Source organism: Solea senegalensis, linkage group LG11 (assembly GCF_019176455.1).
Source record: "Solea senegalensis isolate Sse05_10M linkage group LG11, IFAPA_SoseM_1, whole genome shotgun sequence".
Lineage (NCBI taxonomy): Eukaryota > Metazoa > Chordata > Actinopteri > Pleuronectiformes > Soleidae > Solea > Solea senegalensis.
This window is the reverse complement of record NC_058031.1, coordinates 3019566-3043853: the sequence shown is the minus strand read 5'-3', so window position 1 is coordinate 3043853 and position 24288 is coordinate 3019566. Positions and strand designations below refer to the sequence as shown.

Here is a 24288-nt window from a genome sequence, read left to right as displayed (position 1 = left end):
ACTGACAATGTCACCTTTCTCCCGCTGCTGTGTGCAAATGAGTGTGTTTGTGTTAATTGTTGTGAGAAGCTGAATGTTTCATGACCTCGATGCAACATCGTGTTGGTGTTTAATCATTCAATCAAATATTCATAACCAGAGAGAGAGAGAGAGAGAGAGAGAGAGAGAGTCAGCGCTAGTGTCGTAGGTGACCCCCTGCTGGACTGTGTGTGCACTGAATGTCTGCACACACTCAGCGGCCCGCGGATGTTGCTGAGTCATGTCTCAAACAAAAGCGCGGAGTCAGCAATATTCTTTAGTCTATGAAAAAGAGACAAAAAAAAACAGAAATAACTGCTGACGGTGTTCTGCAGGCAAAGTTTATTTTTAAACTAGTGTTATAAACCGTGACAAGAGTAACTTTGTGCATACGTCAACATTTCTGTAACTCACACACTGACTTTTTACCACTTTATCTCCATATGAGGAACACGGGTCCTGGACAAGTTTCCCTGTCCCTCGCAGGACAAACTTGCAGAGACATAATAGAGACAAACACTCACATTCACACGTTCACACCTGTGGGAGGAAGCTGGAGGGAACCCACATGCACACGGGAGAATGTAAACGCCACACAGAAAAGGCCCTCAGTTGAACTGGGATTCAAACTGGTGACCTTCTTGCTGTGAGGCAACAATACTAGCCACTAACCGCCGTGTGGCCCCATTTCTGGAACATGTCATATTATTTTGAGTATGTAAACAAGCCATTTTCTTTAAATTAAATACATTTTAAGTAAAAGACTAAAGGGAAAATTTTATTTATTGACCCCAACATAGAATCTATCTGCTCTAAAGAAACTGATTCATTGATGATGTTGACACACACTTTGTTTATTCTCTTCATGGATCAATCAAATGTATATAACTGAAGTCGCTGCTGCAAAATGGAGGATGTACACTGATGTGTTAGTGTGTGTGTAAACTCAAAAGTATTGTTAATCTGATCTTTGTTTCACGTCTCAAGCATAATCCTTGTTGTCGTTTGTCTGTTTCCTTCAGTGCTCAGAGGCTCAGAAGCTCCTGAACATCGCCAAAGAGCTTCTCCACACTGAAGAGGCCTACGTCAAAAGACTTAACCTCCTGGACCAGGTACAGTATAACACTGTGTGTCTCTGTCTGGGACAGGGACTGTGTCTCTGTGTGTGTGTGTGCGCGCCTCTCGTCCAAATTTCAATCTCCTAAATGAGCCTGCGATTTTAGAGATTGAGCTCAGCGCTGGATTAAAAACAGGCCACCGTGACCCACTGGACAACAACCCTTCCACTGTTGATGGGATTACTGAGCGCAGTGTAAACACCATCATGTGAGAGCATGTGGTTTATATTTATATTTTATACATGAGCAGCACAAACCTGAGCTTTTGCACTAAGTGTGCACGTCTGCCTGACCTTTTCGTGGCATGCTCACTGACATGGTCAGGACCAGTAGTTGTCATGGAGACCAAAACCTGGTCCTAATGAAGCAGAACCTCATTTCTGAGGAACTGGTTGTTCCAATCCAGCAGATTCTAGATGTTTTTGCTCAGTTTATATTCATAAAGCATCTTGGTTTTGATGATGATGATGCTTGTCAGTTTTATGGTCTGGATGACGAACATTAAAACCTCTGTAATGTGCATTAAAACGATTCTATAAAGGCGATAAAAGATTTTTATTTGCCATTTTGACACGCTCAATTACAGCAGGAATGTTTTGTGTGGTTCTCTCCAGTCTGCAGTACAGCAATGTTTGTCTTTATTGTCTTTATTAAAAAAAGAGAAGCATGTGAGATAAAAAAAGGTGTTAAACGCAGAGTCACACACAGCTAAACTTCTCAAAAGCCAATTATATTAACAGTTTTTCTCATAGGCTCACTGCGGTTTATGTTATATATTATTCAAGTTCAAGTTCACTTTAGATTTACGTGTGTGTGTGTGTGTGTGTGTGTGTTCAGGCTCCTTCCTCTTTGTTGAGCTCGTGTGGTGGAGGAGATTCACGGCAGCTGCTCTGTCTCAGAAGAGCTATGGTTTATTTGTTACTCAGGGCAAAGAACCTCACCGTCTACTTCCTGTTTTTCACACACACACGCACACACACACGAGAGTGACTTCCATGGAAACAATCAAACACTTTATTTGTGAGTGATGAGTGAAAACGTTGCCTGGTTTAGTGAGTGCTTCATTTCTTATGTTTGTTCACAGTTGAACCTGAGCTGTTGTCAGTTGGAGCAAATCATTTTTTTATTTACGTATTTATGTAAGTTTTGCATATTTTTATTCTCAGTGCATAAAAAACCCTTTCAACATAAAGAATATTTGACAAAGTTATGTTTTTTTGGATTACCTGATTCATGTATGTAATATTGTCTTTATATACTGTAGTGAATACCGTAGACTGAGTAAATAAGTGTCTGGTTTACTCTTTGAGGCCAATCAGGAAGTAGGAGTATATTGAATAGCCACCAGGGGGCGACTCAACTAGTTAGAGAAACAATTGTGTTGGAAGTCTACAAGAAAATGAGTCTGAACGTCACTTATTTTATGATGTCTGTAAACATTTTCCCGCTAGTTTGAGGTCTTTGATAGAACATGATGTTGATTTTTGTAAATTATGTTTCCATTTAGACGGACACCAGTGTGATTGACAGCTAGTATGCTGTAAATTGTTAATCTAAATAGATCGCGAGAGAGAGAAAAGAAAATCAGCTGTATTTGTGACATTTATTTTAGACTAAACGTCGTATTTAACAGTGATCATCCACAGTTGCTTTACAAACCATCAACTATACATTTTATAGTTTCTCAAGTAAATAGGAATGTCCTAAATAACACAAATGTCATGATTTATTTTACTCCCATGTATCTACTGGTGCCACTTGAGTGTCTGTGTGAATAAACAACAACACGCCCAGGAGCCAGATTCATGGCGTTTAGAGACAGTCGCAGTAGGTTTTGTATACAAATAATGTTGTGTGTTCTATTTCTCTCTCTGCAGGTATTTTGCACTAAGCTCACAGAGGCTGGAATCCCCCAGGACGTCATTACGGGGATCTTCTCCAACATCTCCTCCATCTACTGCTTCCACGACAAGTTCCTGCTTCCCGAGCTCAAGACGCGCATTACTGGAGAGTGGTAAGGAGGCGGCACACCAGCGGGGCGTTATTCTGATGGAGAGGAGGAGCTGGCTCCTCGGTGGTCAGCGAGGTCGTTAGTGCTGAGCTGCGTTCAGAGCTGTCAGGGTTTTTGTCAGAGTCACAGATTTTGAGGGCATTTCCGTTTTCTTTTCTTTCTTTCTTTTTTTTTTTTACAGTAAGCAGGAAATTAATCTCCTGTGTGTGTGTGTGTGTGTGTGTTTGTGTGTGTTATTGTGCCGACGTCAGCCACCGCTGGTGTATAATGACTCCTCCAGAGAGCTGTGTTTAGGGAAATCACCTGTTATTTCATGGAACCTGTTTCAAATGTATTAGCTTGGATGATAAAAAAAGACTTGAAGTGAGGCCTCGACACAACGAGAGCTGAAGAATAAGAAGGATTAATGTGTGTATATCCACATATAATGAGATGTTTGTTTGACTATAGAAAAATAACCATTGTTGGGTTTAAATCCATGATTCAAATCTTCTAATAACCTCATTATCTTAAGTTTCCCAACATACACACTTATTGTTTTTGCGTGTGTAAATCTTAAAGCATTAATATATAAACTAATTTACAGGAAAAAGGTGGATTGAGATAATAAGAGGCATTGAGTGAAGAAATGCTACGAGTTCTTCTCATGGGACAAAACAAAAGCCAGTCAGTTTATTTATTTGGTTGTCTGTGTGTGTTTTTTTTGCTGTAGGGATTCGAACCCTCGTATTGGAGACATTCTCCAGAAACTGGCTCCTTTTATGAAGATGTACGGAGAATATGTGAAGAACTTTGACCGAGCCATGGACCTGGTCAACACGTGGACGCAGCGGTCATCGCTGTTCAAGAGCGTCGTCCAGAATATACAGGTATTGTGGTCTCGGAGGAAACTGAGAGAGCTGCAACGAACGATTATTTACTTGATTAATCGATTAATCGGTGTTGACCAAATCCTTGAAATGATGACGTTCTCAAATGTCTTGTTTTGGAATAGATTCAGTTTTATACGGAACAAAGAAACCAGAGGGAAAAAAAATCACATTTAACAAGATGAAAAACCAGAAAACTTGTTTTAATTCTTTAAAAACCCTCAAACTGTTTAATGGGTTATCAAAATAGTTGACTATTAATTTAGTATCCGATGAATAATCAGCTTTACTGCTGCTCAATTGATCACCAGTTTGCGATGATTGTTATTCACTGTGTTTTCGCTTAGATTCTGATGTCGACGTCAGTTGATTCGTTGTTGATTCATTTTGCGATGATTTAGTTTAAACCTATGTTTGTGTGTGTGCTTGGAACAACAGAAACAGGACGTGTGTGGGAACCTGACGCTGCAGCACCACATGCTGGAGCCGGTCCAGAGGATTCCTCGCTACGAGCTGCTGCTCAAAGACTACCTGAAGAAGCTGCCGGAGGACGCTCTGGACCGGAAAGACGCCGAGAGTGAGACACTTGACCTGCGGTCTCTTTTTTTTTTAACACACAAACACACTCTGCTCTGGTTAATTCTTCCTGACAACCTTTGCCATGTTTACGCTGCGGGACTATTTCTTAAACTCTCACCTGTCTGTCAAAAGAAAAACAACAAAACGCATCTGTGTTTTTAAAGAATTCAGTCAAAGCAACAAAAGAAAAAAAACACTTGACAGTAATGAATTCACGTCCCCATTCTGTTTTATGAGTTAGTCATGTGGCGGCATTATTCACACCAGAATGATGCTTTTGTAGCATAAGTGCTGCCCTTCAGCTAAAACCTATACATTAATGAGATGTGGCGTGAACACAAAGGACGGACCTGAGGGAAAAGTGAATCAATGCAGAGCCACATTCCAAAAAAGCAGCGATGAAGCAAAGGCCTGTCCACTCGGGTTTGTGATGCACACATGAACGCGCGTCACATGAATCCGTGACTGTACGACGGACGGAAGAGAAGGAGCAGAAATGTAAGCTTTAAGTTTTACTCAAACTTCATCTCATCGTGTGTTACAGAAGCTCTGGAGCTGATCTCTACTGCAGCGAACCACTCCAATGCAGCAATCAGGAAAATGGTGAGACTTTGCTTCTGTGTCGGGGAGGGAATTGTCTTTTTAATTTAGTGCAGATTGTTATGGCAGCAGGTCCAGTATCTGTGTCATTTCTGAAGCACTTTTGGAAAGTAATGGACGCGTGCAAGCCCGTGAATTTCAATAAAACATCTTCAGCTTATTTCCATTAAACACAAGCGCAGGCGAGGTCAGAAAACTGTGTTCATCCATGCTTCTCTGATCCTTCGTCTTTCTACCGCTCATGCATACAAAGAATGCGTGTTTGTTCCTAGCACAGGAACAACCGATTTCAAAATAAGAGTCCCAATTTTCACATTAACTTAAACTTTGGTCAATCTCACTTCCTGGTAATAACAGAAAAATAATCCATTTTAATCTAATCTGTGGCTCCACCACACAATGGTTCAGTTGGACTCGAGAGTGAACGGATTAGACTGATGATCAGAGTTCAAGGTCGTTGTTGCCTCAGGATCACCTCGAGGGAATACTTAGATTCAAGCGTGAACTGACTACAGCTGATGGTTGAAGGTCAAAAGGTCAAACGAGGAAGAAACCTCTGGATTTAGATTTGTGTCAATATTATCAAACAACACACAACAAAAATGAACCACAAGATTAAAATAATACACAAACTGCAAATGAAATATCCATTTAATCGTTAAACGTTATTTTTGTTTGAACTCCTTAAGGGAATACCTATATTTAATCATTTATTTTTATTTATTTATTTCATAACAATATATATGTATAATATATACACTTGGACACACTTTATTGTGTATATCAAACTAAATAAAATGAAAATAAAGTGTGTATATAGCATTGTGCTGGAAATCATTTGCATAGCTGCCTAAAATGAAGCAGGTGAAAAACAAATAAGCTTTGTTTATCCAGGTCTTGTGTTCCCACTAAAGCTCATCAGAGCTTTAAAAAAACTCCCACTGGTCAAAAACCTGCGATTAAATGGATCTTTTAAAATGTAAATGGCGCCGTTAGACACTCGCATTTAATGAGTTTTGGGAAAAAATAATAATAACGCATGGGTCAGCAGAGGCTCATTAGTATCTGTTTATCAAAGAGCTGCTGATGCTTTTACTGTCAGTCAGCGACATTGCAAGTGTCTGTCTGGGGAGTGAACTTGTTGAATTTGTACAGACAGGAAGTCGCTGTTTCCTGCCTCGAGTTCTCACAGCCTGCAGACTTTTCTTTGACACTCGTGCTCGTCGTCTTCATCCTCTGTCTCACCATGATGTTATTAATCAAACGACTGAAGCGCACGTATGATTTATGAGGCAAAATCGTGAAATAGAAAACCTGCTCTGTGGAAGCCATGAGTGAATGTCAGCTAAAAGAACAACTCCCCCTGGTGGTGTTCGGCGTACACTTCCGCTTGTCTTTTGACTTCCTGTTGTCTTGTCCTTCTCTGTGCAGGAGAAGATGAACAAGCTGCTGGAGGTTTACGAGCGCCTCGGTGGAGAAGAAGATATCGTTAATCCGGCCAATGAGCTCATCAAAGAAGGACATATTAAGAAGATGTCGGCCAAAAATGGAACAGCACAAGACCGATACCTCTACCTGGTCAGTATTTAATGACGGGAAATGAATAGGAATCATTCAAGATGGCAAACAAACAGAGACAAGGTACAGGCTGTCTCCTTGAGTTGTCTCCTGCGGCTGGAACGAGGAGCTACTTAAGTTACTCTGGTCATTCTCCTCTGACCTCTGGCATCAACAAAGCATTTTCTCCTCATTTTCTCTTTCTCGGACCACTCTCTGTAAACCCTAGAGATGGTTGTGTGTGAAAATCTCAGTAGATGCCACGTTCAAAGTCACTAAAATCAACTTTCCTGTCCATTCAGTTTGGTTTGAACTTCAGCAGACCTTCTTTACCGTGTCTACACACCTGTGTGATTGGCTGTTTCGATAATTTAACAAGCAGTCGATCAGTTGTAGTCAATAAAATGGCTGGTGAATGTGAAGTTTCATTTAATATCATAAAAATCTGCGATAACAAAACACAATTGTGTTGTTTTAAAGCATAAAAACCATGTTTAATGTGATTTATGTGCTGGAAAAGTTTGAAAATGTACCTTGAAGGTGCTTGAACGACTTGAACGACTCGACCCCACATTATTATCTGCATATTTTCCATGTCTGACGTAGTTCAACAACATGGTGCTCTACTGCGTGCCTAAGCTCAGACTGATGGGGCAGAAGTTCAGCGTCAGAGAGCGGATAGACATCGCTGGCATGGAGGTACGTACGAGTCCTGCATTACCTCATCTCAAACATCTCTAACGTCCGTCTGTGGAAATGAAATTCCCTGCGTGTCGTCCTCAGGTGCAGGAGAACGTGAAGCAGAACCTTCCTCATTCCTTCGCCATCATCGGCAAGCAGCGATCACTGGAGCTGCAGGCGAGGTAACGGAAGCCATCACGTTATTCTGAAATACAACCGGCCAGCTGTTGCTGCTCACCATCGACACGTCACTCTTTTGGGGTTAATAACGTAGTTAACTGAACACATTTAGCTCGAGTTAGCTGCTGCCAATTACCTGCTGCTGTCAGTAAACTGCACAAACACAGCTTTTTATTGCTCAACAATTAGAGGGCTGCACCTATGTCACTCAGGTGGGGGGGGGTTTTTTTAATGAAATATTCCTCGCGTGGGTTAAATGTCTATTTTAAAGTCATTTCACTGTGATGGACAAAACACTGTTATCTTCTCTGCTCCACAGGACAGCTGAAGAGAAGGAAGATTGGATTCAGGCAAGGAGCACACACACACACACACACTCACACATGCTCCCACACACAGTCTGTCTCTCGTGCATTTTTCGGGTTTATTAGAGAAAAGAATTAGCAAAAATGTTTGTCCCGACTCTCATTCAGCGTGTTTGGGAATTACGGTCGCAAATAAAGCCCCTCGTTATTGTCAATTTAGCACATTAGAGCAGAGAAAAGCTTTTTAAAGGCATTTTTCTGAGCTGGAAAATTGGGTGGGTTTATTGCTGCAGGCTTGGGACCCTTTTTTTTTTTTTTTCCTATGTTTTGTGTCTGCATGTGAGACTAAGAGAGCAAGCTGGAATAAATAATGGAAGCTTTTAGAATAGCTGAGGGAAGAATGTGAGCTGATAGAACAAAATCTTTTTTTTTTTTACTCGGGGATGGGCTGATCCGATAATTACTATCACCCGATACTTGCAACTGCGTCAGATATCAGAGAAATAAAAGACAACATGTGATCTGTAAACCCTAATACATCACGTTTATACCTCACTAAGCACAGACGACATATGTATTTGACATGGCTGGTTATCGTTTAGGTGTAAATGTGATATTAACAGCTCTCTGTGGATCAATAGGAGTGGGAATCACAGGGTACCTCAATACGATACTTGGTCCACGATACCAATAATATCACGATACAACAATTCTATTTTCAATGTATTGATTAAATAAAAACAAAACGGCTTTGAGAAAAGTTAAAAGTAGCAGAATTTCTCTATTTATTCACAACATAGAGAACAAAGTGCATGAAGTCTATGTGTTGAACGTGGATGGAGCGTCTCTTAAAGTCGCTTTCTCCGCCATTATCCTGCCGTAAACACTTCCGCCCAAGTTTCCGAGGAAACATGAAGTAGTGAAGCCGGTCGAGTGAAACTGGCAGGGACTGTTTACTTTAGAGCGCCTTCATTTACTAATTAAAATATCAATATTTGCCCCGGCGTATTGATTATCATATTGCACGAGGAAGGAGCGACGATATATCACCAAATCCATATTGTGACCCACTATAAAGTGTGACCCTCACACTCGCCTCAAGCAATAATGCTTTAAGTGCTGTGATGTCATTGATTTGCAGCAACAAAAAAGAACAGGCAGCTTCCTCCTCTTTTTATTTATCTTATTATCACATCAGTCTTGTTTTATTTCAAACTGAGAAACACATTTACACCACACTTCTAATCTAATCTAATAAAAAGCATAGCAAAAAATAAAATACTTAATCCTTTAGAGTTCCGAGGGACATTTTGTGCCTTTCCATTTTTATTGTCAAGCTTTGTTTGTGTTTGTCTGTGCTGAATAAATATAGCTCAAATTTGCCAGAGGATATTCAGTTTTGGAAAAATGTAGAACAAAGATTAAATATTTTTCCTGCAGTTTTTGGGAAGGTGACATTTTCTGCCGCTAGGAACAAATTAGTCAGTTTTTAAACAAAATCGGACACTGCAAAAATCATTGACCCATCTCAGGGTCTAATTACAATTAAATTGTCCTTGAAATGTATTTTCTGGAAATTATTATTCATTTAATAATAAAACAGTGGAGATGTGTAAACATACTGGCCTTTAAAGGGTTAAAATCTCAAAAGTATTATTAAAATGTGATCTATTTCAGGCTTAAGTAGCTTTAAAGGATTGACTCATTTTAAGTGAAAAAATATTAATATAAATAAATAAATATAAATTTGTGCAGCAGTTTTTGGGAAGGTGGCATTTTCTGCCGCTAGGAACAAATGAGTAGGTTTTTTTTTTAAGGAACTCTTAAGGGTTTGCTGATCAATAATACTTTGTTTGTCTCTTGTGACTCACAGGTGATCCTGGCCACCATCGAGAGGCACAAACAGAACAGCGAAACGTTCAACAAGGCCTTCAACAGCTCCTTCTCCCGAGAAGATGACCATCTCCCTGACTCACCGGTCAGTCGCCCGCTCCATAACTAACACCAATCACTTTATTGATCACTTGATTCACTGGGTCATCCCAGTGAGTCAGTGCAGACTCGTAGTACTGCGTGTTTTCTTGTCATAGTCTGCACTTTGTCTGCATCACTAACTCACCATCTATGGATGTGGCAGCAACATGCACACAAAACACACATTAAGAGGCTCACGTCGCGTCTGCGAGTCTCCGCTTCCAGAAGCTTCTCATGACCTAATAGGGGGAAAGCCCGAGTCAAAGTATATACAAAAAAAGTCTTATGGATCTGCTTTGACCCACTTTGGGCTCACTGAGCTGGACACGAGCCAAGAAACATGATACTAGCCAGAGGACACAGAGAGAGAGAGAGATTAAGCTGGTCTACACTGACACCTAGTGTCACAGAGTGGGACTGCAGGAGAAGGCTGGGACATACGATCTAATGTCTTTGTTGGTTCTGGTTCTGGTTCTCAGGGTCCCTGGAGCTCAACCATGGACTCGGATGGTGAAAGGCTGCATGAAAGGGTAAGATTGTGTTTTACACAACTATCTCTTATTCTCATGTGGCTTCATTTTCTTTCTCTAAATCCCAGAGTAAGAATGAGTCGTGTTATATAACGACGTAGGCTGAAATTATGACATTTTTAGATCAGCTTTTCTTGTTGCTTTCTATCTTATGATTGTCGCTGTTGCTTTTACTGCTGTAATTTCTTGCTTTTTTTTGACAATTGTTAGTGGTTTTCATCAACCTACTTCAATATCACAGATGGTTTTAAAGCAGAGGTCTCAAACTCAACCCCCCCCCATCAATTTCATGTGACCAGACACTTAATAACAAGTTACAATGAGTTATTTCTGTGTAGGGTTTTTTTAGTAATAGACTTATTTTGCATCATGAAAACTTTTTATCAGTGTATCAAACACTTTTATTTTGAAATTATGTGAAATATCATCATTTATATATTATTTTATATTTTTATTTATTATTATTTTTATCATCAACATGGACTGGTTTATCACTTGACCAGCCCCCACTGTCCAAACTAGCCACTCAGTGGCCCCCAGGTCACTTGAGTTTGAAGCCCCTGGTTTAAATTTTGTTGTATTAGGAATTATCTTATTATTTATTCATATTTTTGCTCAAAATGAATCACGTTCATACCACAAACACTACCACACTGACCCTGGTGGGAATTTACTCGAGGAAGTCTTTGTGGGGAGGGGAATTGGAAGTGGTAGGGGCTTAGGAAATGTTGTTACACATGTTCATTTTATGTCATGACTTTGTTGATATCTTCATATCTTGAAGTTCTCTTTCTCGTGTCCATCTGAATATAAAGGAACATGTGTTCACTGTGATTATAGTGCAATGATGCAACATTTGAACCCATGATTATGTAATAAAGCAGGTGTCACCTTCAGGTCACTTTGCTTTATAATGCTCCTTTTTTATTGCACACACAGTGTTTCACTAAACTAATTAGAAAAATCAGTGTTGTGACCTTAAACCTGAAGCCTCTTGAGAGTCTGACACTCTGCAGTAATTTCCTGCTCCATCTGGTGCTTTTACCCCCTTTGGGCAAATCGTTTTAGGGGTTAATTTAATAAAGGTGAATTTACTTCTGTTTTTATTTCAAATGTATGTAATTAGATCATTCTACTTGTTCAGACGGACTCTACTGTGTAACTCACATTTGCATTATTCATTTATTCTTTTATAATCCAAATAGATTAGAATTGTATTTAACATAAATGATAGGGTTAGTGTTGCAGAGGGAGGACAGAAGAGCATTTTCTTTGTGAGGAAATTAAAAATTAATATTTACACAAGGATATAAAACACGTCTGTGACTGTAAATATTTTTAACCCTTAGTGCCACAGGTGCACCCATGGTAAATACACAACTCCTTATATGGATGTCCTGGGGGGGGGGGTGTTTATAGGTCACATATTCAGGCTTTAAAAAAATGTTTTTTCTTTTCTTAAGTGTTGTTCAGTCAAAGTTATGATTCATTTTATATCGCATTTTTAGTAGTGATATAAAGCAGCAATAATTGTGCAGAAATAACAAAAGCGAGCCAAGTGAACTTTGAACTCTGACGTGTTTCCAAATTTCAAAAATTCAATCCAATTTTAAACATTTTGAGTATTTTTTGCTCAGGCGTGTTTATATAGTTGGTGAAAATGGGTTGTGCTGAAAAAAAGGATTTAAGACACTCTACATTGCACATCCTTATAGCCTCTGTATAATTAAACATAGTAATGGAAAACGGCAGCCGACATGCTCAGTATTCTAAAGGTTAAAAAAATGACTTAATTTAGTTAAGTTGTTAGTACCAGGGACAGTCCTTGGCTGACTGGATTTCTCAATTAACACTGTGGATATAATTAAAAACATTGCTCAAATATTATTTTTTCTGTATATAATCCATAAAAACAAGAGCTGTTAGTATGTGTGATGCTTGTTTTCCTCAGTGAACACAGGCTGAACGATTAAGGTGACAAAAATAACGCTGGCTTTAGACGATGGCTACGGATCGTCTGCTCCCATAAATAAGAACAATGTTTTCTCATTGAAAAGCCACAGAGCGCCCTCCTCGTGTTATTTGTATAAAAAGTAGATGGATTTCACGCTCTGTTCTACGTCGTATCAGCAATAACTCTGCTGAGTGATCTGATCTCCTCTTTGGTTATCTCTCAGAGGACAGTGTGTCTTTGGACATCCCTTCTTTTATTTATTTATTTATTTATTTAACCTTTATTTAACCCTTAGAACATAGTCATGGAAAACAGCGGCCGAAAATGCTCTATGTTTAAACATACAGAATGTACAGAGGCTATAGGAATGTGCAATATTTTATTTCAGCACAACCTATAAGCAATCTGAAAAAAAAGTACTAAAAATGTTTAAAATCTGACAGAATTGTGAAATTTGGAAATACGTCGCAGTTCAAAGTTCACTTGGCTCGTTTTGATGAACAAATAGAAACCGCACAATTATTAGTTCTTTATATCGCTACTAAAAATGTGATATAAAATGAACACATAAGACGACATAAGAAGAAAACACATTTTTTAAAGCCTCAATATGTGACCTATAAACACACCTCCCCAGGATGTCCATATAAGGAGTTGTAGCAATTTACCATGAGTGCTCATGAGCACTAAGGGTTAACTAAGGGTTAAAATCCCATTGAGATTGAAATCTCTTTTCCAAGGGTGACCTGGGCATGAGGTCAGCAGCTTTACGTCATAATAAATATCAGATTAGATTTCAGGTTACAGACAATAATTCTGTTTAAAATGAACCGGCACATGACCCTTGTGTTCTTGTTGTTTTTATTCCAGAAAAGTTCCAGGAAAAAAGACAAAGAGAAGCAGACGTGTAAAGGCTGCAACGAGACCTTCAATTTCACCAAACGCAAACATCACTGCAAGTCCTGTGGAGCGGTGAGCACAGAGCGCAGGAAACTGGAAATCTTCTTCCAGACAATTAAAATGTCGACAACAAAGCAGCTCCTCAGCGCCGTGTGTTGTTTTCATCTCCCTTTTCTCCGTGTGTCCGTCTGCAGGCCATCTGTGCCAAGTGTTCAAAGACCCTCGACAACAAAACGAGTCGAGTGTGCCCGGAGTGTTTCGAAGCCAGCCTCAGTCTGGAGAATCTCGGCGTGGGGGAGCAGAAGAGGAAACCTGCAGCCGAGGTGAGACACAAACACATATGATGGTTTATTTTTCAGTTTATACCAGAGTTCAGCAGCCAGACGACTCTGAGGGCAGCAGAAAGAATCCCCACACACACACAACATGAGCAATGATCAGACATTACATTAAAGCTGCAGTGTGTAACATTTGGGAGGGTTTATGTCATTAAAATAACCGGTGCATCCTTAGAAGAAGCCTTTTATATGTACAGTACTTTAGGCCAGGGTCAGAGCATGTGTTTCACGCTTTGAATTACATCCTTTTTGGAATGCAAAGGCCACCATAGTTTCCTGAGGCTCTCGGGAAGGGGAGGGGCTGAGCAGAGGAGTCTTCTGTTCATTGCAATCCACAGTTTAGATGTCACTCATTGTTATGCACTGGGCCTTTAAATCAGTTTTTATCGCTGTGGTTGAAAAAGATATTTAGGAAATCTTTCAAAAACTTGTTTAGTTAAACTTGTTTGTTATTTATTTGGCAAATAACAAACTGAATTCACTCTTTTTAAACCCAAATTTGAGTCGGCTCACTGGTGTATGTATATATATATATATATATATATATATATATATATATATATATATTTATTTTTTTTTTTCAGTTTTCACAGTAGTTTTTAGTCATATAGTCATATTTTTCCAAGAAGAGATTCCATGACACAGATTTGGCCCATGACACTTCAGTCACCTGCACACACTCACACTTAAACATCAAGTCGTCCATTTCATCCATGTAGACTAATATGATAACGAGATCTTAGGAGCTTATGGACGAGCAGTCGTGTGCTGACTCTGCAGTCTGGCAGCTTCAGGTCTCTGGGACGCTCCACCGTCCTCTGTGTCGCGACATCGGAACTTACACAGACATTCTGTCCATATGTCATATGTTTATGTGTGATTCCAATTTGGTTTATAGATTCTAGTCCAGGGGTGTCAAACTTACGGCCCGGGGGCCAGAACCGGCCCGCCAGAGGGTCCAATCTGGCCCACAGGATGAATTTGTTAAAATTTCACACTAATATGAACGTAATGTCAAATGCTCCAGATACCCGTGACTAAACGTTTGTGCCTTTATAGATCCAGTGTGCTGTGTAAATAGCACATTTAGGCATGATATTGTTGAAATTGCACTTGTATTTCTCAAGAAATTTCATGTTTTGTAAAATTATCCTTCATTAGATGTAAAACAAAGGAGTTCTTGTTGTTCATAGGTTATTATGCTATTATTTTACTATTTTTACTGGTCCGGCCCCCTTGAGATCAAATTGTGCTGTATGTGGCCCCTGAACAAAAATGAGTTTGACACCCCTGTTCTAGTCTAATAAATCCACATGCAAGGGGGAAGGTCTGCAGTGAGATCAGTGGCCACAAGGGGGAGCTGTGGGCCACGGAGCAGATGGCAGCAGAAGCTTGGACAAGTCCAGACTGATATTGTTATGTAACCTTGAACCACAGACAGAAAATCTCATCACATTTAAATCTCCAAGATGTGATCAAGGTGGTTTTCAATGACACACTGATTTAAATTCTAATCATATTATTGATTTCATTTTAAACAGAATGTGGGAAAATATCTAATATATTTTCAGTAATTAACTCCAGGCTTAACAGCTGTGTTTTTAAATACATGTCCAAATATATAATGTTTAACACGCGTGTGTTTTTTTTTTGTCCTTATTTTCAGAGACAGACGTCTTTAACGGCAGAGAGCTGTTTACTGTGTGGCCACCTACAAGTGCAGGAGAAGGGCAAGAGCTGGACCAAGATGTGGGCCGCTGTCACCAAGGCTGAGCCGTTGGTGCTTTACTTACAGAGCAGTGGACAAGTAAGAGTTAAACACGCTGTCAAGCAAAATACTGCAGTTCTCTAATGACCATGTATGATTATGGCTCATCTATTGATGAGAATAAAATCAGAAAACGTGTAAGAAATATGACAAAAATGAAGATTATTAGACAAAAAACAGCTTCAAGTAATGATTCCAACCTCTTCTTACACTTGACACAATAGCAGGACAAAAACCTGGTGTGGAACCCTCATTAATGTAATTGGTAACAACTTTTATTTGTCTGGACTGTTTCATAATAGAAAAGAGAGAAGCGTCCAAAGGGTTTAAATCAGAAGCTTGTTCATATATCAGACCAACTTTCAATCACATCATCGCCTTCAAAAATGCCAAAGATCACAGACGTAATAATAGTCGTATATTTTGTTTTGCTCCAGCATTGTCGACAACAAAACTAGACTTTATGTACAGCACTGTGGAATAAATATTGCAGTGTGCTTTCACTGTCTCTTGTGTATCTGCTGCACACACACACACACACACACACACACACGTTTACTCCAGGACATCTGAAATGTACAACAGCAGAGTGTGTGAGTGTGTGTGTGTGTGTGTGTGAGAGAGACAGATCTGTTCAAATCTGCCTGTGCCAGGTTGTCTGTCGGCAGTAGATTGGGGCCAGGAGGATTTACCTGTCCTGAATGTGACCTCAGGTGTAGCCACTGTCCGTGTCAGTGAGTGAAAGCTTGCTCCTTTTGTGCGACTGGGCTTTGAGTTTGTAGTTGTTGTTTTTACTGTAAATCCTTCTTCTAAATCCTGGCTCTGTTTGTACTATTACATCGGCCTCAGTGAGATGCAAATAAGTGGTTTACACGGAAAAATAAATAAATCAAAGCAATCACGGAGAGAGGCTGTCATGTCATTCATATCACAGTGGACTGTTAAAGCCTCCGCGGGTTTCATTTCCAAGACTATTATCCCAATCCCAGTGCAGAAAAGCTGCCATTCCAAAGATTAGGATTAATGTGAGTTGGATGAGTATTTTCCTGATTATACAGAAAGAAAGAGGGGGGGAGGGGAGAGAGGACTGTCTCTCATGCAAGTGAAGAGACGAGCTGTTACTTTAACGTTAACGTAGAATAAAGTTCCTTTGTGCATTTGCAGGAATTCATAGATGTCATCTACCAAACAGGCACATACCGAACTGTTGTGTTTTACTGTTATTTAATCTTCTAAATTGGAGCTTAATTTATCACCATTTTCTGTTGAAGAAGACCTAACATTAGGGATTAAAATCCTTAGATGCACCTTGCGTAAAAAAGTGTAAAAAAGTTACGTTAACACACCTAGAGCACCAAAATGTGTTTATAAAAAATATTTATTTGTTTATTATTGTTTTAAACAAACATCTGTCCTTTCCATACATAAGATTATTAATGACACGCCTTCTGACTGACATATTTGACCTTTTTTCTAGGACTTGAAGGGGGCGCGGGCGGTGCCTCTCCCTGGTTTCGACGTGAGCGCAGTTCCGCCGTCAGCAGCAGACAAGTCGGAGGTCAGACACGCGCTGCGGCTCAGTCACGCGCAGCAGACGTTGCTCTTGAGTGCCCAGGACGCAGAACTTCAGGCCAAGTGGACGGACTTCCTCTCCAAAGCGGCGCGCGGAGAACCGCCCGCGGTTTCGTCGACGAGCCTGACCGAACACCGAAAGAGCCAGTAGTGGCCATTTTGGAGCCAAAGGACTCAAACCCCCCACCCCCCCTGCCTCCCGCCCTGTGTATAGAGCACACATTACTTGAATTCACTTTATCTTGGCACTTTTTTCTTTTTGTTTCTTGTTTTTTGAAATTGACCACTCAGTCCCTCCGATGCCACTTCAATCTGACGTCCACGACCCCCACAGCTCCCCCTTCCTCCCTCGCGCTGTCCGTCTTGTTGCTGTCTCTCCTGAAACGTAACGTAGAAGGACGATGTTATTTTGAAGCCACCCATGCCACTGTACATACATGTATGTGTCGTTAGGATATTTTATTTCTCTCTCCGTGCGTGTTGTCAACAGCAGGAGAGGACCCATGAAGGACTCATGATGTTTTTATTTGTATTATAGCTGAATAAGTTCCGCTATGAATTTTGTTTTTGTTTTTTTAAAATAATGAAGTTCCTTGTACATTATGCGACTGTGTTGTGAAGCATTAACTCGTGCGCGTGAGTGTGTGTGTGTGTGTGTGTGCGTGCGCTCCCATATAAGTATTGAATGTTATTGTAAGAAAGCCTCTGTTCTCTTCTGTCCTTGTTTGAAGGAGACACAGTAGCAGTTCAGTGGGTATTGTACAGTATGTAAACTATAGTGTGACGCAAGGAAACAAAGAAAAGAAAAGACATTTTAACTTAAAGAAGAAGAAGAAGAAAAACACACAGATGTGTAAACATGTGGCTGGCCACCTGACGCTCCCACAGTTTCTGTCCCTCTACCGCTCCTGTATTGTAATAACTCCGTCTCGTCGTCGTCTTTGGACCGCGGGGACGTCTTCTGCGAGTCTGACGGACTACATTTCACCTCTCGTTATTGTCACTAGTCCAGATGAGAGTGCACAGCTGGAACAGAATCATGGGGGGGGGCCCTCAGTTCTGAGTCTCTGCTGCAGGTTCAGGAATGAATCAATAAATAAATCCTCTCTCTGAGTATCAGCCCTGCTTCTCCTCCCCTCCCTTTGGTGATATGATGGAAACCAAGTACTGTACTGTAAAACTGTTTATTCTGCTTTGGCCCCTCGTACCTTGCTCCTATCAGCACCGGCCTTTAAAGAAAAGAAGCAAAAAAGAAAGAAATAAAGAAAAAGAATCTCATCATTGGATCTCTTTGTGCATGTGAAATCACTCATATTTATGTACCGTGCTTAGAAATTCCCCGGGGTTGTTTTTTGTTTCCTTTTTTTTTTTTTTTCCTTTTAAATGCTCCAGAATTCATTCATTCATTCTTTGTCGTACTGTAAGTGAGCAGAGTCTGCAACATGAGTGTGTTTTTAAACCTGGATTGTGCAACAGTGGAAAAGCAGTCGAGCATATCATCAATAAACAAAGGCGTCGTGGTTTCGTTCAGTGCCGCGCTGTCCAAGCACATCCTCTCCCGTTTCTCGTTCTTTAAAAAAAAACAAAAAACATTTTCCCGTTACTTTTCCCTCAATGAGACGACACAGATTACTGACACTCGAATTTCACTCGTGTTGTGAGTGAAAGATTGATCCATGAACACACACAGGATTCACTCCAGTCGCTGATCCTCTATTGATATCCCACACAGAGAACAGTGTATGACACAATGCCCACAGATACTTGATTTTAATGAGATTTAAGAGGATTAATGTTGCACAACTACATACACTGTAGTTTTAGTTCTATTTATTTCAATTTCAGCTTTACTTGGCAAAAAGAAAAAGAAGAAACTCGGCTATAGTGACACTGTGGGTACATAGGTGTAGTAGCATTAAAGATTTAAAAAGAGATATTTGTCCAAAACTACGTAAATAATAACATGCTGACACAAAAAGGTGTTCTTTGAGCAAGAGTGTGCAAAAAAAGTATCCTTCCCTGAAAGTTAAACAGTTTTACTTTATTTTAAAGGGAATAATAATAATAAAATAATAAAACTGTTGCCTGCTGTGTGCAGCAGTGCAAGCCAGCTGTCACGGCATGTGCAGTGATGGAGTTCTGTGTGTTAAGAAGCCTTATGAAAAGCAAGAGAGGCAGAAGCACTTTGTGATTTTCTCACACTGTTATCGCTTTAATCTCCTGTCAGAATGTAATCAGTCCAGATTCCACCAGCCTGCATTATAAAATTATACTTCTTTATATATATATGAACATGTCTCAACAGCATACAACACAGGTTTTGGTTTATGCTAATAATCTAGAATCATAACAGCCATTTTATTAGGTACACCTTTCATCTCTGACCCTCTTGAGACCATTATTCACCAACGCAATCACTAAGATCTTCAGATCAGAGACTCTTGGTGATCAGGCAATCGTTCCTTCCACACGGTGTTAAAGTGACACTAAAATAGTCTGAGCATCAAAAGAATGGGGTGTGAGTGACAGTTCTCTGTGTAAAAATGTCTTCTTGAGGTCAGAGGTCAGAGGTCAGAGGGGAATGACCAGACGGGTTCAAAAATAATAGAAAGGCAACAATAACTCAAATAACTTGTCACAACCAAGGTATGAAGAAGATCATCTCTGAATGCAAAAAAAAAACTTGAAGGAGCTCGACTACAACACATGTTCTGTGTACCTAATAAAGTGGCAGGTGATGACACGCCACTTGTGCAAGAACAATTTCCCACACACTCTGTCTCTCCGATGTTTTGTGTTATTTTTCATTCTTATTAGGGTTCGAGCAACAAGGTTGCAAGAACCCTATTGAAACTGGAAGGATTATTATTTCCTTTAAAACTCTGAAATGAGGAACTGTTTACACACTGTAAAAGTCTGGACTGTTGTTTTACACATGTTTTACAAAAAAAACAAAGATTTTTTACACATGATTTGAAGCAGATGATCCACAGCAGCTGATACGATACCGATATTGATCCGATACGATAGCAGCACGAATCATACATACTTTAATGACATATTGTGTAGTATGGAATGTTAGAATAGGTTTGATCAAGTAATATTACTAAAACAGAGAACAATAGTCAGCAACAGTAGGTGTGAGAAAAACTGAACCATTTATTATTATATACATCAATTTTAACCTTCAGCATAAGAATATTGGATTTTTTTTGCCATGTTAATTTCATCAAGAGGAAAGTACCAAGTGCTAATGGGGGTGTTGGATAACAGTGTGTCTTCAGAGAACACCCCCCTTGTTTTCACTATTTTGGATTAGCCCAACCCACACAGGGTGTGCGACTCTTCCCGCAGGTAAACCCGGACCGGCCCCGCGTACATACTTAGCTCCGTGTGTGGAGCTTCAGGACACATTTAAAACACAGAAAGCGTTTGGAATGACTGGTTTTTGGGGTATAATTAACAAACGGAAGCTGTTGAAAGTCGACAGGTGGCGCTGGTTTATGAAATAATGTTGTTTTAGCAGCTCATGATGAGCTAGCATGGTGCTAATGGCTAACTCGCGCTGTAGCCTCTGATTTCAGGTGAAAGAAAAATGTTTAACCTCTTTAGTAGAAGTAACACACACACACACACACTGTTGTTGTGATCATGTGCTGGAGCGGAATGGACTGTTGTATTGGAGATTTTATATCCGATATATAATCCGATATGTGTTTTTTTGGCTGATATCCGATATCAATATCGGATCGGGACATCCCTACCCCCTACATTATCTGTGTACTATCCGGTGTGTACCTATTAAAGTGGCTGTGGAGTTCTTATATGTGCCCTACGCCCCGCATGCTTTGTATTCCGTGTCATGGTGGAATATTTCAAATTTCACACATGTACAAGTGTTACACAAGTAAAAGGGGGAATTGGAAAGCTGCTGCAGCTGAGGTTCATTTTGACTACATCTTGATTGAATTCAGATCCGTCTTCTCTGTGTTCGTCTGCTTTGTCTCTGCTCTGTCGTTACACTTTGTTCTCGGCAGAAACCGATTGATGTGCGTTTACGGGAAGAAAAAGGGCAGAAAGGACAGCTATTGATAGGCGGCGTGAACCATAACATAACTTGTTTATTTAGCGAGTCAACAGCGAGTGTCAAAATGATGAATTGGACGGCCTCTGTCTCTGTGGAGCCGCGCCGTGCTGCGGTGCAAACTGCTGACGGCCTCCTTCTGCTCTAAGTTTTACGTGCTGTACATCAGCAGCAGAGTTCAGCGGGGTGGCTGCTGTGTGTCCACTGGAGAACTGAAGAGGCCACGCTGAGCGAGATAAGCTCTCATTCTTCTTTCAGAGGAAACTCAAGCCTCTGTCCTTCTGTTCTCTGTACTTCTCTGAGGGTTTGTCGTTTAGCCGATAATCAAAGTTTGCATTAGGGAAGTTCTCGGTGTGTGCTGCTCTCCCATCTCCACCTCGCACCTTGTTTTTCCCAGTTCCTGTTCTCTGTGGTTTTTCTGGTCGGCTTTGTTTGACAGTAACAGCTGACTCCGGAAGTGTAACTCGTCAAACTGACCTCAAAATCTGAGGCCTTCAGGCTCCTTCTCGTAATGGCGGTTTTTCACCAAGGGCGTGGACCTCTTCCACCGAGGGCAAAGGTCGGTCGGAGCTGAGCCTTTATTGTTTGCCAGAAATGGGATGGAGACCAGTTGTGGGTGAAAAGGAATCCAAGGCAGAACATTTCACATGAAGACAATTTGTTCAGGGTTTCAGGTTGTGGCCACTAATTCTCTGCCGCTTGTTTTATTTCCACAGCAGTGGAGGAGGAGAAGGGTTTAATGGGAAAGCTGTGTGTGCCACTGGAGCTTAAGCCTCTTACCAGCTGTGAGTGTGTGTGTGTGTCTGTGTGTGTGTGGCCCAGAAACATTTTGTTTTCCCAAACCACTGAAGACACACCCTGGAAAAACTGGGAAGATCACCTCTTACCTTAACGCCTCGATTGCAATCAAATTCCAATCTGCAATCTCCAATCTGACCTTGATTAGTTGATGGAAAGTTTGCATGTTAGGTTTTCTGTGGAGGCAGCACAGTGGTGTGGAGTGAAGAAAGGTTTCAACAGAAGTCGCAGTTAACCACCAGGGGGCTGATTCCTCTGGTTGCCAAAATAACTTGTAGTTTGAATGGAAGTCTGTGGGGGAATGAGTCTAATTCTCACTGGATTTTTATAACATCACACGTGTCCTTGAAGGGTCACTGGTTCCAGGGCTTCTTCAATAGAACATGATGTCAGGCACGTCAGAGCAGGGCAGACGATTAAAACTAGACAAGGTACACACAAGGAGATAACCATAAAATAAAAACAGGAAGTCAATATTAGTGAGTCTACCGGAACGACAACTCAACTCTTTCATATATCACAAAGTCCAAAAGTGATAGACAGAGGTAGATATAGGTAGAGGTGAGTGATGAGGACAGGTGAATTGGGGAGATTTGTGTTCCCTTGTAACTTTTACTCTAAGTAAATTTAGGTAAACAAGCTACCTTTTTACTTTAACTTGAGTACATTTTTAGAGCAGTTCTTTTACTTGTACTTAAGTAAAATGTTATCAAAATAGTGGTACTTTTACTTTTAATTTTGGATGAATATATACAAGAATAATAAAGGAAACTATGACTCCTTAAGTTAGTTAGTTAGGTTACTTGGTAAAGCTACACGACGTGGGATATTTTCAACAAACGAAAGATGAGATGAGCACAAACCCTTAGTTTTGTGACCATGTACTTTTGATGAAAACAATGAAAAATGAACAAGTATTGCATCATGTTGTCTTTGGCCACCGCATCTGCTGCAACGCCCTCACATAAAACACATGTGCTTCTTTCCACTCGACAGTGAAGCAAGCAGATACTAAGTACTGTAGAAGGAAGTGGTTTCAGCTATTTCCTGTTCTGTCTGTGTTTTGTACACTTGAACAAAAGCTATGGGCGAGTTTCGTTGTGTGTGTGTGTCTACATCTTGCTACAGGAAGCTGTGTAAAATATGCAAAAATTCAGTTCATGCAAGATAGGTGTTTCCTCCCACAGTTGATCATAGTATTTTTCTGGAAGTTGAAACCCAGAAATAGTAGAAGTCCATTTTCATAATCAGCAGCGTACAATCTGGCCTCCTCCCTGAAACAAAAGTCCATCAGACGTCCTTCAGGACATGTCCTATATTTAATGATAACATCTGAAGGTGCTTGATAGAGATTTACCAAACAATGCTGATGACGAATCATTGTAATCGTAGTCGTACATCACCAGAAACAGCCTCAATCATATGTGGTGGGGAGAAGAAGAGAAGAGTTGTGGTCCTCCTCTCCTTATATACTTATTACAAATCATTAAGCTGGATTTGATGATAATAATTTGAAGGTCTATTTAAATAAATGACCAAAAAGCCCTCAGCGGAACTATATACCGGCTCCATTAGCTTTGCCTCTGCCCAGAATCTTTCTCATCACAGCCTCGCAGAAGACAAAACAGCACTAATTCACGGGAACGACGGCCTATCTCTCTCACTCTCTCTCTGCAAACCCCAACATTAATTTATTCCCCTGAGCTTCACACTTGTTTTATTCTGACAAATATGCTAATGTGTGTGAACTCACTCGCGCTCGCTCTAAATTGAGTTACACCGCAGCCTAAATTAGCACGTCTAATGAAGTTAACACCATCCGTAACCGAGCGCTACTCTACTCAGCCCGGGCCATTGAGCAAACGACGCCGTAAAACACTAGACCTGAACATCTTATTATACACAACATCGAACATCGCATATTGGAGCAACACGGTTGCATTTAAGGCTCACCGAAACAAAATGTGGAGTCGCTCGGAACGAGTGCAGTCATTTCAGGATGAGTCATTTGGCAAAAAGCATGCGAGTAGCAGTGTTTGTGTGCACTGACGTGACAAAAGGATTGTACTGTTAATCAGAGTTACACGATAATGTTTACTTTAGAAGCGTATCCAGGCCATAATTCAGCAATTACTCCGCCCCGCAGCAGAGGACGTCATTGGAATCAGAGAAATCAATGTTCTGTTCTGCCGTTAAACTGCATCACATCTGTTCTGCCTCACATCTGGACAGGGATGTTATAACAGGGCTGGAAAAGCAGGCAGTTGTCTGGGGCCCTGGCCTGAGAGGGGCCCCCCCCAGTACCTGAGTCTACATTACAATTTTAGAAGAAGCCCCAGGAATTAAATATCCATGAGATATAAACTCAACAAGGCGTTTGTAATTAAATCATATAGTCAGTACGTTTACACGCACAGTTTAATCAAGCTAAGGCCATAGTCTGACTAAGACA

The 24288-nt window shown here is 40.5% G+C and overlaps 1 protein-coding gene across 2 annotated transcripts in view; it reads left to right on the top strand.

Annotated features, from left to right (window-relative positions):
• Window positions 1–18503, top strand: part of fgd (faciogenital dysplasia) — a 69925-nt gene extending 51422 nt beyond the window's left edge. For both annotated transcript variants that reach the window (XM_044038168.1, XM_044038169.1), the window contains exons 5-19: window positions 1041–1130; window positions 3014–3150; window positions 3860–4016; window positions 4455–4593; window positions 5140–5198; window positions 6627–6773; window positions 7359–7451; window positions 7536–7615; window positions 7933–7963; window positions 9792–9896; window positions 10372–10422; window positions 13247–13348; window positions 13471–13599; window positions 15281–15421; window positions 16860–18503. In XM_044038168.1, the coding sequence (XP_043894103.1) occupies window positions 1041–1130; window positions 3014–3150; window positions 3860–4016; window positions 4455–4593; window positions 5140–5198; window positions 6627–6773; window positions 7359–7451; window positions 7536–7615; window positions 7933–7963; window positions 9792–9896; window positions 10372–10422; window positions 13247–13348; window positions 13471–13599; window positions 15281–15421; window positions 16860–17105 (1707 nt within the window). In that variant the 3' untranslated portion in view covers window positions 17106–18503. The remainder of the gene's footprint in view (window positions 1–1040; window positions 1131–3013; window positions 3151–3859; window positions 4017–4454; window positions 4594–5139; window positions 5199–6626; window positions 6774–7358; window positions 7452–7535; window positions 7616–7932; window positions 7964–9791; window positions 9897–10371; window positions 10423–13246; window positions 13349–13470; window positions 13600–15280; window positions 15422–16859) is intronic.
• The last annotated feature ends 5785 nt before the right edge of the window (window positions 18504–24288 follow it).